At 40.5% G+C, this 12,849-nt stretch overlaps 1 protein-coding gene across 4 annotated transcripts; it reads right to left on the reverse strand.

Moving 5' to 3' along the window:
• Positions 1-8,144: 8,144 nt before the first annotated feature.
• On the reverse strand, positions 8,145-11,555 carry LOC105045660 (transcription factor AS1). 4 transcript variants are annotated; one of them, XM_010924023.4, is made up of 2 exons: positions 11,151-11,555; positions 8,145-9,527 (listed from the first exon to the last, which is right to left on the reverse strand). In XM_010924023.4, the coding sequence occupies exon 2, from the start codon at positions 9,438-9,440 to the stop codon at positions 8,415-8,417; it is 1,026 nt and encodes a 341-aa protein (XP_010922325.1). In that variant the 5' UTR covers positions 9,441-9,527; positions 11,151-11,555; the 3' UTR covers positions 8,145-8,414. The 4 variants fall into 4 exon arrangements, with proteins under 4 accessions (XP_010922325.1, XP_010922324.1, XP_010922323.1 ...); XM_010924022.4 differs by having other exon boundaries at positions 8,145-9,541; XM_010924021.4 differs by having other exon boundaries at positions 8,145-9,544.
• Positions 11,556-12,849: the final 1,294 nt, after the last annotated feature.

Below are 12,849 nucleotides of genomic sequence, written 5' to 3' on the forward strand. Positions count from 1 at the left end.
TGGAGAAGAATTTAATAATTTGTGTGAAGCATGGGACTAATATTTCTTCATTATATTGTATGGTTGTGACAGAATCTACAAATTCTTTTTACAATACTATCATATGATAGTGATAATTAATCATGTAATTCTTTGAATCTCTGAATTTTTTCCATGATATACACAGCAATATAGGAGGTATCTTGGACGAGAATTGCTGCTAATGGATGACAATTAAGCTGCACTTTTTTGGATTGTTCGTCTTCAAAGGATACTGACTTTGTTGATTGTCAATGAATTAGGGCATATTTTGGAATAGTGACTGATAGGTTGAGCCTACTACATTTTAACAATATGCTAGAAAGCGCTGAAAATTTTCTTGCAATATTAGATGCCAAAGTCTGTAATTTTCTTTGTGTTATGGTCAACCATAAGACCTTCCATCTCTTGAATTTAGACTGATAGGTTGCGAGTGGGTTGGATAGACCAATTTTTGATATGGAATCTATGCAACATTAATCTAGTCTAGCCCAAACTGAAATTATTTAGATTAGGCTTGGATTCAGAGATATGACCTGCTTTGAATATAAATTGGATTTGGATTGCTAAACTTTTGCAATTGAAACCTGAACCGACCCAAACCATTGTGAAACTAGTACAATATATACTTTAAATTCCTCCTTGATTGTAAGAAATTGGTTTCCTTTTGTCATATGGTTAGCCAATAATATATGTTGTTACTTTTAACCATATGTTTTTTTTTCAATCAATCTTCCATTGAACGTTCCTTTTGTTTAGTTACAGCTCGGCTTTATGAAATGGTATAGGCGTACATATAATACACATCAACTAAAACTAGAAGTATGCATGATTTCCCTTATTTTGTCATTTTCAACCAATTTTAGGCTTTAAATGAAGGGGAAAAAAAAAAAGGAATGGAGGAAGCAGGTGTCTATACCAAATCCTACCTTAGATTAGGACTTTAGAAAAAGGAAAACTAGTAGCTCCAAATGATTTTCCTCACCTTCCCCCTTCCTCTTCTTGTTCTGGCATTTGACTTCTCCACTCTTTCTGGTTACCGAAGGGTTTAGAATCAACATGAATCGAGTGGAATCAAGATTGAACCTACAAACTAACTTTGTTCTGCACAAATTCAATATGGTATCATCCAGAGTGAACTATTCGGGTCAACCATGCAAACCATGATTTTAATATATTTTTTCATTATTTTTTTAAAATTTTAATATTTTCTGCTACATTAAATTATATTTCAGTTTTCAATGGCTATCAATCTTATAACAACTAATGACTATACATAAAATAGAAATAAGAAAGGTGAATAATATACTTCACGAATGATAACTAAACAAAATGTGAATTAGCCCAATGTTTAAATACTAGTCAGAGCAAGGGTTGAAAATTTAATTTTCAATTGAGTGAGAATGGGCTTATCTTTAAATTTAAAATTTGTAATACTCCAAAATTTATATAAAGCAGGTTACATGCCGCATAGATGTTGCCATGAACGATAGGTGGAGATATCGTCCGATACAATCAAAAATTTACTGGAGAAGCACATGGATCACTACATTTAATTTTTTTGATATATATGGTTAACAGAGATAACACTCCAACTTCTTAAACAAAAAGGAGATATAATCGGAATTTGGTTAGTATCACTAAGGATGTATTTGGTTATATTTTTTGATTTTTATTTTTTAAAAAATATTTTTTATTATTATTATTTTTTTATTACTGAGTAAAAATAAAAAAAAAAAAGTAAAAAGTATGTTTGGTAACTACGTTGCTATAAAGCAAAAAACAACGATTGGGGATGGCAGGTGAACAGCTCGATGAAAAAGAAGGATTCAGAAAGGGAGGAAGAAGGAGATGGGGAGGTGACGAACTCGACGAGGGAGAAGAATTTGGATTCTTTACTTTTTTGGTTTGGCGTTTTAGATGTGTGGAAGAAAAAAAAAGCAGAAAAATAAGTTTTGGGAAGCAAAAAATTTTTGCTTTGCATATAAAGCAATTATTTTGATTTTTACTTTTTGCTTTCCATGATGTTACCAAATATTACTTTTTGATTTTTATTTTTTAAAAATTAAAAAAATAAAAAAAAAATATATTTTTTTAATAGCTAACCGAACGCATTCTAAGAGTGCATTTGGTTACACTTTTTGATTTTTGATTTTTAATTTTTAAAAAATATTTTTTATTTTTTTGATTTTTATTATTTAGTAAAAATAAAAAAATAAAAAATATGTTTGGTAGTTACATGGCTATAAAGCAAAAAACAATATTTGGGGATGGCGACGAGGGAGAAGGATTCGAAAAGTAAAAAAGAAGGGGATGGAGAGGTGAAGAGATCGACGAGGAAGAAATGTTTGGATTTTTTACTTTTTAATTTGACATTTTAGACGTGAGAAAGCAAAAAAAAATAAAAAAATAAGTTTTAAAAAGAAAAAAAATTTATTTTATATATAAAATAATTATTTTGATTATTTTGATTTTGATTTTTTACTTTTCATAGTATTATTAAACATTATTTTTTAATTTTTATTTTTTAAAAATTAAAAAATAAAAAAATATTTTTTTAATGACCAATCAAACGCACCCTAAATTAATTTATTAGAAACAGAGACCTTGTGGCAATCACTGGTCTCTTGTTGGCCATCTTGAATCCAAAAGCGCAAATTTTTTTTTGCACTAATGAAGCATATACCTCAGTAATTAAAACATCTGGCACCCCACAATTCTCAAACAGAACAAGATATACTCCAGGTGTGGTCCATAACCATGACCATCTCACTGCATTAAATTTACCAACAAAAAACCGTGACAGTCACTGCCGTCGATTGACCATCTTTAATCCAATGGTTCAAAAATTTTTTCACGCATCTCGAAGTCTCATTACATGGTTGACATGTTAAACTGACTATATACACCACAGATTATAATATCCAAAGCCCGAAGCACCTGAACATGCCATTTTGTTGGCTCAAATGCTGGTTTTCTTATTAGTTGTCATAAAAGCTTAATAAAAGTAGAAAACCAACCATGGGAATAACAACCAAACGAGTCTAAACAGTCAAAACTATGAAACAAATACAGCATAAGTGTACCTATCATACACAACAGGAGTAACGACTAAACAAAATATGAACAAGCCCCATTGTCAAATATTGGTCTAAACAAGGTGAAAAATTAAATTTTAAAATGAGCGAGAGGGTGAATATCTTTAAATTAAAAATTTGTAAGGACCAATACTCCTAAATTTAGATAAAGTAGATTTCCATGTAGACTGCCATGCATTTGGTGTTGCCATAAATAATAGATTAGAAATATGGTCCAAAAAGTAAAGATAAGCATATATATATATATATATATATATATATATATATAACATTTCTAGAAGATAGAGATACACTTCAAAATTATCAAATATAGAGAAACAGACTAAATTTGGTTAATAATCACTACCATCTCACTATATTAATTTATTAGTGCTAGAAACCATGTGACAGTTGTCTCTTGTTGGCCATGTTGAATCTAAAAGCCTAATTTTTTCATATATATCTCACCACATTAAATCCTCTTGTCATGTATGGTAAGTAGAGATATATTCCAAAATTTGTAGACAAAACAAGGGACAGTCCAAATTTGACTAAATAACCATTGCCATCTTGAAGCAAATAATCCAAAATCTTATAGAACTTCTTGAAGTCTCCATACACACTTTCACATATCAACCTTACTCCAACCAATCGATCAATGATTGTCTACAAAGCCTAAAGCATGTGAACATGCCGTTTTGATGGGTATAATGGCAAGTTTGATTTATTAGTTGCAATAAAATTTTAATAGGTAATCAGCCAAAACATAACCTAAAATTTATATAATATTTAGAAAGCATAGAAGAGTCATGACTCAGAAAGAAAAATGGCACAAGTGTAGATAAAATATATTAAAAATAATAACCAAAGTAAATATGAATTGGACCAACAAGTAAATGATCATTGAAGCAAAGGCACTGAAAATTATAAACTAGTGTGACGGGCTTATATTAATTTAAAGAAGAGTAGAGGGGTAATGCTCCATAATTTACATAAAGTAGATTTTCATGTAGAGGGACCCTAAGATGTTGCAATAAATGATAGAAAAAGATATGGTCCAAAAGTTAAATGTCCCATCCAAATTTACTAGTCAAGCATATTATCTCACTCCATATAAATCTTTTAACCTATATAGTAGGTGGAGATACAGTCCAGAATTGTTAAACCGTAAAAGTAATTTGTCCAAATTTGAGTAGTAAGTACTGCCATCTTGATACATTAATTTATTATTGATAGGAACCTCCTGATAGTCATCATCTCATGTTGGCCATGTTGAATCCAAAAGTCTAGCACTAGTAATGTGTATATCTCACCACGTTTAGAACATCTTGTCATGTATGGCAAGTAGAGATACATTCAAAGTTCTCAAACAGAATCTATAAAATCCAAAACTGCTTGATAAACATCTCTACCTTTCTACATTAACTATCAGCAAAAACCCCATCGTAATCGTTGCTTACTTACTGGCCATCTGGAATTCAATGATCCAAAATCTCACTCGCCACTTAGACATATTAAATTGGCAGATTTATTTTATTACATGCCATAAATTTTAAAATAAATAAAGAACTAATCCACGTAGCCAAAAATTTTATAGAGCAATTCTTTGTGCACCGCATACGGTGATTGGATCGTATGCAGGAAAGAAATGGTATGAGACGGAATAAAAGAAAGGAGAGTTGCGTGCGCACCAATCACCGCATGCGATGCAGAATGAGCTGCACCGCATGCGGTGTAATAAGAGTTTTACAAATTTTATAACATGCAATATGCACGAAACTATCATTAGTTTACGAGGAATATAGCATAAGTACATGTATATATATATATATATATATATATATATATATATATATATATATATATATATATATATAGCATGCATCACGAATGATAACTAAATAAAATATGAGTAAATATTGGAGTTTAGAGCTAGTTGAAGGAGGATTGGAAATTAATCTTTAAAATTAAGATTTATCTGTAAATTAAAAATTTGTAGGGGGTAATATTCTAAAATTTATGTAAACAAATATCCACATGCCTTGCATACCGTCCCATAGGTGTTGGAATAAATGTATCACATTACATTTAAATCTTTTGCCGTGGGTGGTAGGTAGTGATGTGTCCACGTCAAACAGATCATCGGAGTCAACCGCTGTTCTACCCCACGAAGTATTGTCCGCTTTGACTAGGTCCGAATGGAGAGCGTATCCCGTGGTCCCCACCAGGGGTTGTCTCTGGGGCCCCTGATCGGGCCCATCGGGGGATGTGTCCCCCGGCCCAGCGTCACGCAGACGGCCTCACGATTTTATCTTTTCACCCTCTCGCGGGGGAAAAGGTGCCTCGTGAGGGAAGGACGTGCTCGTATCCCTCTTAAGCACATGACACTTCAGAGTTTGCCCGATGTGGAACTTTTAAGGGAGGTCCCCCCGTGGCCTGCCCACAACATAACCCCCCATTCTGGAGGGGCATGTACTATGGAACAGGGGACGGGTGGCCACTAATGTGTCCACATGTCAAGCAGGTCGTTAGAGTCAACCGCCGCTCCGCCCCACGAAGTATTGCCCACTTTGACTAGGTTCGGATGGGGAGCGTGCCCCGTAGTCCCCATCGGGGGTTGTCCCTGGAGCCCCTGATCGGGTCCCACCGGGGGATGTGCCCCCCGGCCCAGCGTCAAGCAGATGGCCTCACGATTTTGTCCTTTCGTCCCCTCACGGGAGAAAAGGCACCTCGTGAGGGAAGGACGTGCTCGTATCCCTTTTAAGCACATGACACTTCAGAGTTTGCCCGATGTGAGACTTTTAAGGGAGGTCCCCCCGCGGCCTGCCCACAACATACTGATGTGTTCACGTGTCAAGCAGGTCGTCAGAGTCAACCGCCGCTCCGCCCCACGAAGTATTACCCGCTCTAGCTAGGTCCGGACGGGGGACGGGGAGTGTGCCCCGTGGTCCCCACCGGGGGTTGTCCCTGGGGTTCCTGATCGGGTCCTACCGGGGGATGCACCCCCCGGCCTAGCGTTACTCAGACGGCCTCATGGTTTTGTCCTTTCGTCCCCTCGCAGGGGAAAAGGCGCCTCATGAGGGAAGGATGTGCTCGTATCCCTCTTAAGTACATGACACTTCAGAGTTTGCCCGATGTGGGACTTTTAAGGGAGGTCCCCCGCAGCCTGCCCACAACATAGCCCCCCACTCTGGAGGGGCATGTGCTGTGGAATAGGGGACGGGTGGCCCCTATCTGGCGCGCCACTGATGTGTTCATGTGTCAAATAGGTCGTCGGAGTCGACCACCGCTCCACCCCACGAAGTATTGCCCGCTCTGGCTAGGTCCGGACGGGGAGCGTGCCCCGTGGTCCCCACCGGGGGTTGTCCTTGAAGCCCCTGATCGGGCTCCATCAGAGGATGTGCCCCCCAGTCCAACGTCACGCAGATGGCCTCACGATTTTGTCCTTTCGCCACCTCACGGAGAAAAAAGTATCTCATGAGAAAAGGACGTGCTCATATCCTTCTTAAGCATATGATACTTTAGAGTTTGTCCGATGTGAAATTTTTAAAGAAGGTTTCTCTGCGGTCTGTCCACGACAGGTAGCTAGGGATATGCTTCAAAATTTTTAGAAAAAAAAAAGATCCATTCCAAATTTGCCCATTAATGATCGCCATCTTACGACAGCAATTTCCTACCAAATGAAACCTCCTCCAATCGGCTACCACTTGCTACCAACGGGCCAAAATTCTCCCGCGATCTTGAAATCTTCCAAAACACTAAACTAACGCGGGTCACAAAATAACCACAACCAATCGGCCAAACGTACGGTGATGCCAGATGCCAGATTAATGCCTAACAATGGATGTTTCTCTTTAGTTACCATAAAATCTCGATGTTTTAATATAAAAACAAGAGTGGCAAAGAGAAGAAGATCCTTGAGCCCCACTTGCCGCGAAAAACCCTCGTCGCCGCCTACTGTAGGTGCCACCATCACCAGCCATTCTCCTTCACCTCATCACCATCACACACACACACACCCACCCATTTCGGCCGCCTCGCAGCCTCCGTCTAAGAGTCCAAAGCGGGACACATTGGACTTCCCTTCTCGCGCGAATATTCCATATTCTCTCCGGCCACCTTGGGGGAATCCCCTCCGACGCTGAGCTCGAGCCCTCAAGCGAACTCTACCTTGCCGAAGCCAAGGCCCTCTTGGACGCTTTGCCGCGAGGCGGTGAGTTGGTGCTCCTGGCCGCGGCGGTGAGGAACCCCGCCGCGAATACACCAACGGCCGGGGACGCCACCCCAAACGCGCCAGCAACAGGGGATGCCGCCACAAACGCACCAACGACAGGGGGACGCCGCCGTGAACGTGACAGCGATGGGAGATGCTGCCATGAACGTGCCGGCGGAGGGCGTCGCTGCGAATGTGCCGGTGGAGGGACCGCGACAGCGGGTGGTGCGACGGCAGCGCCGACGAGAGCAGTGTAATCTGCCAACGGGCCCAACGACAACCGCTAGGGAGCGGAAATCCGGCAAAAGCAGGGGGAACAAAGATAAAATTTGTTCCTTTCACTATTAGATTTCTTTCTTCTCCTGCTCTCTATTCTCGTGTATGTTTTAATTAGATTTTAGCTGAAACACAGAGCATATCAACGGTAGATTCTGTTCTGTTAATGAATCTAAGACTATATCACTGCCATTTCTCCTTACTTGCCTGCATGCTTGCATTTACATAGAACAATGTAGAACGTGAGGGATTTGCTTTTTCTGACATAAAGCCTACAGGCACCCTCAGATAAGCTTACAATGACTTCAAAAGTAATATCACTGGAGATGGATAATCTCCGTGGAGCAGGATTTTGTTTTCCAAGGGAGCTCCGTTTTGTTTTCCAGCTTTTTCACAAAATTGTCTTCATATACCATACTATTTAACGTCTAGGGGAAGATCATCTACATGCAGTAGGGAATGATCTAGCTTGCAAGGGACTCTTGCGGCAGCCTCAAAAATCATATGATGTTTTGCAATAACAAACAAAGCTTCATTAAGCATGCATACACCACAAGGAAAACCTGAATCAAACAAGATTTGTCTATAGAAATAGTGTACTTCAAAATTATTGAGACAAAGGGCAAGATAAAGCATGATCATCTCCTCTGTCCGCTGACAAACTAGAACAGAATACTTCATCATACTAACTGGATGCCACCACTTAAAATTACAACAATACATGGATCAACTAGCGCTCAGTTCTATAAAGAAGAGAGAACAATCATACATGACTAGAAGGTCGGATCAAGCGACCTCAAAACTTGCCTTCCTACTACCATTCACCTCGGTCACCGACCATTCATCTCAGTCCCCGACCATTGACGACAACCCATCTGCTCAAGAAACTTGGTCAGCCGCATGTGCTTCGCCGCCCACTGCTCCGCCAACTTCTGTTCCTTAACTTCAGCATCCCTCCTCAATCCTAAGATCTGCTCCTTGTACTCTGCTTCAATCCTCTCCAGTGCCCGCTGCTGCTCCTCCCGGAGTGCCCTCACCTTAGCCTCGATCTCCTCCATCTTCTCCCTCCTCTTGCAAGCCTTCTCCGACTCCAGCTGCAGCTCGACCCTCTTCAGCCTCCATGCTGCTTCCTTCTTGTGCGCCACCCAAGCTCGATGCCCTTCTTCTAACTCTCTGCAACACTCTACCAGCTCTGAGACTGTCTGACCATCCACTGAAGGAACTCCTGATACCATGTTCTGCTGCGAACTAGCCAAGCCCAAGCTATTCTCCGCTCCTCGTTCTGTTTGAAGCCAGGGAATTGATGCAGGAGGCACGGTGGAAGGAGAAAGAGTTAGAGTCACAGAAGGCGAGGATGGTCTGTGGGAGCTATTGGAGTTTGAAAGCCATGGAGGAAGTAGTGGTGTAGCCATGAGCAATGGGGTGATCCGGTGCTCTTTTACCAGCTTCTCTGCAAAGTTCTCGAGAATGCGATCGTATTTTCCCTGCTCGAAGGAGCTCAAGACAGGTTTGCTGCTCTCTCTTTGCTCTCTCTGCTGCTTCTCCTTGAAGACTTCCCACCACTTGCCAAGCCTCTTGGCGGTGCGGCCCGGGACCTCCGCGGCGATCTTCTTCCACTTGTTACCGTGCTTGGCCTGGAGCCTGATCACAAGGCGCTGCTCCTCCTCAGTAAGAGAGCCCTTCTTGATCCCTGGCTTAAGGTAGTTCTTCCACCTCTCCAAGCAGGATTTGGCATCCCTGTGAAGGGGCACGTTCATCCGCTGGGACACAAGGTTCCACTCCCGGGGTCCATACTGCTTCACGTATGCGCGCAAGATTGCGTCCTCTTCAGCTCTCCAGCGCTGCCTTTCCTTCATTTGCAGTGGCCTCCGCCCATCCCCTCGGATTCCTCATAACGTATCTGAAACGAAGGCAGCCAGAGTATCTTGACCTGATAACAGCAGCTGCTGCAAGAATCCTACTGGTTCAACAAAGAGTTTCATAGCAATAAATTATGAAAATAATTAACCATGAAATGCTACAAGAGGCTAGCGAAAAGATTAATGGGAGTTTAGGCCCAATCAATGAGGAATATTCTATTGTTCTGAGGCACTAGCGAAGCAGGCGCTAGAATTTGGCTGAAAAGGATCGAACAGAGTTATATGAATGCTTTGAACATTCAACCATTACCGATAGACTCCAAATCTACTGCACATCCATCATTCAAAGAAAAAATCTGAAGGACAGATTTCAGACAAGCAGCGAACTCTGATAACAATGACAGATAAACCACAGAAGCACATGATCATTAAATAAGCCAAGGTGGCCAGCATCATACAAACAGTATTCAAGACTAATCTATTGAAAATGAAACGTATATCAACATCACAGAATAGTGTTGAATAGTTATCTAGTGAACGAAATCCTTATGTAAGGCATTAACATGGCTTATTTTCTGTTCAAAAAAAGGCAAACCGGCAAAGATTGAGATGGACAGATACATGCATCTAGAAAAGGAAAGATGACCTAAAACAAGTAGGAAAAGAATCTAGAGCGGAGATGGGCTGCTAGATCGACTGTAATCACCAATACCTTCATCTGGCGTGCTACGTGGTTGTGTTTATTGACCGAATATGGAAACGGGGATGTATTAAAATTTGCTTGGCAAGAAGCAGCGGCTGTACAAGGAAATGATTTTCAGAGGAAATGGGTAAACATCACCAAAGAGACAGACAGACAGACATATACATGTAGGTATGTATATGTATAGGGTGGCGTGCGAGAGAGAGAGAGAGAGAGCTTTTGCGTAAAAAATCGAGGCGGCAGCGCAAAACACTCAGATGCTGTGGTATTAATCTTTACTTCTTTTTTTTCCCTTCGCATTACCTATTATATCAGTGATCTAGAGCCAAGATTTGCAAGATTTTATATCATCGTCATCGGATTAAGCTAAACTTAACAACACAGAGCATCTCATACGAAGAATTAAAGTAAATCCGGATCTACAGGTCCACTAGGTCCATCCTGCAACCATTAGTTTCTCGATTAAATAACGAGCATACCAGTTCTGAAATAAAGCCATAAGTGATCGTCCGTGGACCACGTCAAAAAAATAAAAATGAAAAAAACACGGATCTGCAGTAGATCCAAGAGATTCGGAAGCAAATTTAGTTTGACAGGAAACATTATTATTGTAAAGTAAATTGTCGTGATGGAATGAGCCTTGAGAAGCTCAAAGGAGGTCTGAAACCATACAAAAATGTTACTTTTACGAAGACATGAAACCATTTCGGCCCAAGGCACTATATTTTTCCACTATCCTGAGCTTAATCTTTTCAATCTCCTGAAAAGATGTGAATTGCTGCAGTTAAATTAGTCCAGATCGTACCCTAACTAATATTATATCAAAGTACTAAGTAAAAGACCAGAGAAACAGAGCAGCTCGACCTACTATGTTCCCTTGCTTCCCCACAGTTAACTAAACATATGTAAACTTTAATTTGCAAAGGTTCACAAATAAGTGATAGATAACCACAACTTAAACTGAAAAAAAAAAAAAGAGACAGAAAGGTAAAGAGATCTCTTACAGCTCAAAAAAATGCTAGCGCCGTCTTCTTTGAAATCCAGAGACCCACAAGAAGCAAAGGCTCAAGAGTAACGAGGAGAGATGAGAAGCTTAGAGAGATGATGAGAGGGAATAGCAGAAACGAGAGAGAGAGGGGGGGGAGGAGAATGGGAGTAGATGAGATGGTGGGATGTAAATAGCGAGGGCCCTGACAGGAGCGTAAAAGAAGGGCACGCGCAGGGAAAAGACGACGGGTCGCGGGGGCGAAAGGGGAGTGCAAGATGGGGCTCAGTCACTTGGAAGAAAGAGAAGAGTTTTTGCGGTCGGTCGGTGGTGATCTCAGAGGGGAATGTGCTGGCGTCATCCTCGGGAGCACGACGCCGCTGCAGAGAAACCGGCGGTTCCAGCGACGCACCGTGAGCCCCACCCCTTTGCCATCGAGAACGAGGGAAAAAAAAAAAAAAAAAAGAGAGAGAGAGAGAGAAAGAAAGGAAAGAATAAGGAAAGAAAGACATGTTGCTGCCAATTTTCTTATCATCTGATCATCAGGAATGAATATTTATAAAATAAAATTCGTATTGGTTGAAATTATCTTCGAGCTCAGCGAATAAAAATTGGTTCATTCAAATTTATTATCTTATTTTTTTTTTATAAAATAGATCATCGTAACTATCGGATATGATTTCACATTTAATAGTGTAGGATCATAGGACGGTAATTTTGTAGTGCATAATTAACTTCTATAAATTATGCTACGATATTAGTGAAGTAACCGTTTATGACGGTTATGATATATTTGAATGAATCGATCGGTCGTATGTCGGAAGTCGATTATTGGTTAGTAATATTGAAATATCGATGATTAAAATAATTTATTATCTATAAAATTTGAATATTGATTGAAAATAATATCGATCTGTTAAATTGATAATTAATTTTAGAATTATTTTTATTTAATGGATCATTTTTGTTTAATAGATCTGAGACAGATGCCGGGCAAATTACATTGGAGATTGGTTTATATACGGAGGTCAGTGGTTTTATCTCAAATAAAGCCTTTCGTTAGGTCTTTTCATGATACTCGACAGAGAGAAAGATCGAGAGCTGGGAAAAGCTCACCAGCCACCATTCCTTTGATGACGTGTCCCATTGCGGTCGCACATAAGGTCCATTATTGCAACAAATTTGATGATATCGCGTTATCACGTCGAGCTGATTGCTGTCCGCGAGAAGACAGCTGATGCTTCTACATTGTTACCTAAAACGGAGCGGATAGAGGATAACGGTAAAGATATTTTGACATCTTCACATGGTAACTTTAACGGCCTTCCAACGCGGAGAGGGGGGACAAGGAAAGAGAGGTAAGGGTACCGGAGGGGCGAGGACCCCGGGAATCGTGTTCGCGCACTACCGTGCTGGCAATCAATCGGGTTCGGGTTTCGTCCTTCGCGCGAAGGAATGTTCTTTGCAATATCAACGACAGGGCGATTGGCACAGCTCTCAAAGCACTCCAAATTTTTCTATCATCCATTTGCACATATCTTGAAATAGTTGTTGTGCGATCCAATGGTTAATCTAACGAAAGAAGGTGAATCATTCTGGTCTTTCGCGCGAAAGATACAACCCGAACACCAATTAATCAGGAACCAGCACTTGTACGGGGGTTAACATCTAACTTCCCCTCTTAATTACCGTTGGGGTCGCTAATTTCCAAGCCCAGA

Source organism: Elaeis guineensis, chromosome 5, assembly GCF_000442705.2.
Source record: "Elaeis guineensis isolate ETL-2024a chromosome 5, EG11, whole genome shotgun sequence".
Lineage (NCBI taxonomy): Eukaryota > Viridiplantae > Streptophyta > Magnoliopsida > Arecales > Arecaceae > Elaeis > Elaeis guineensis.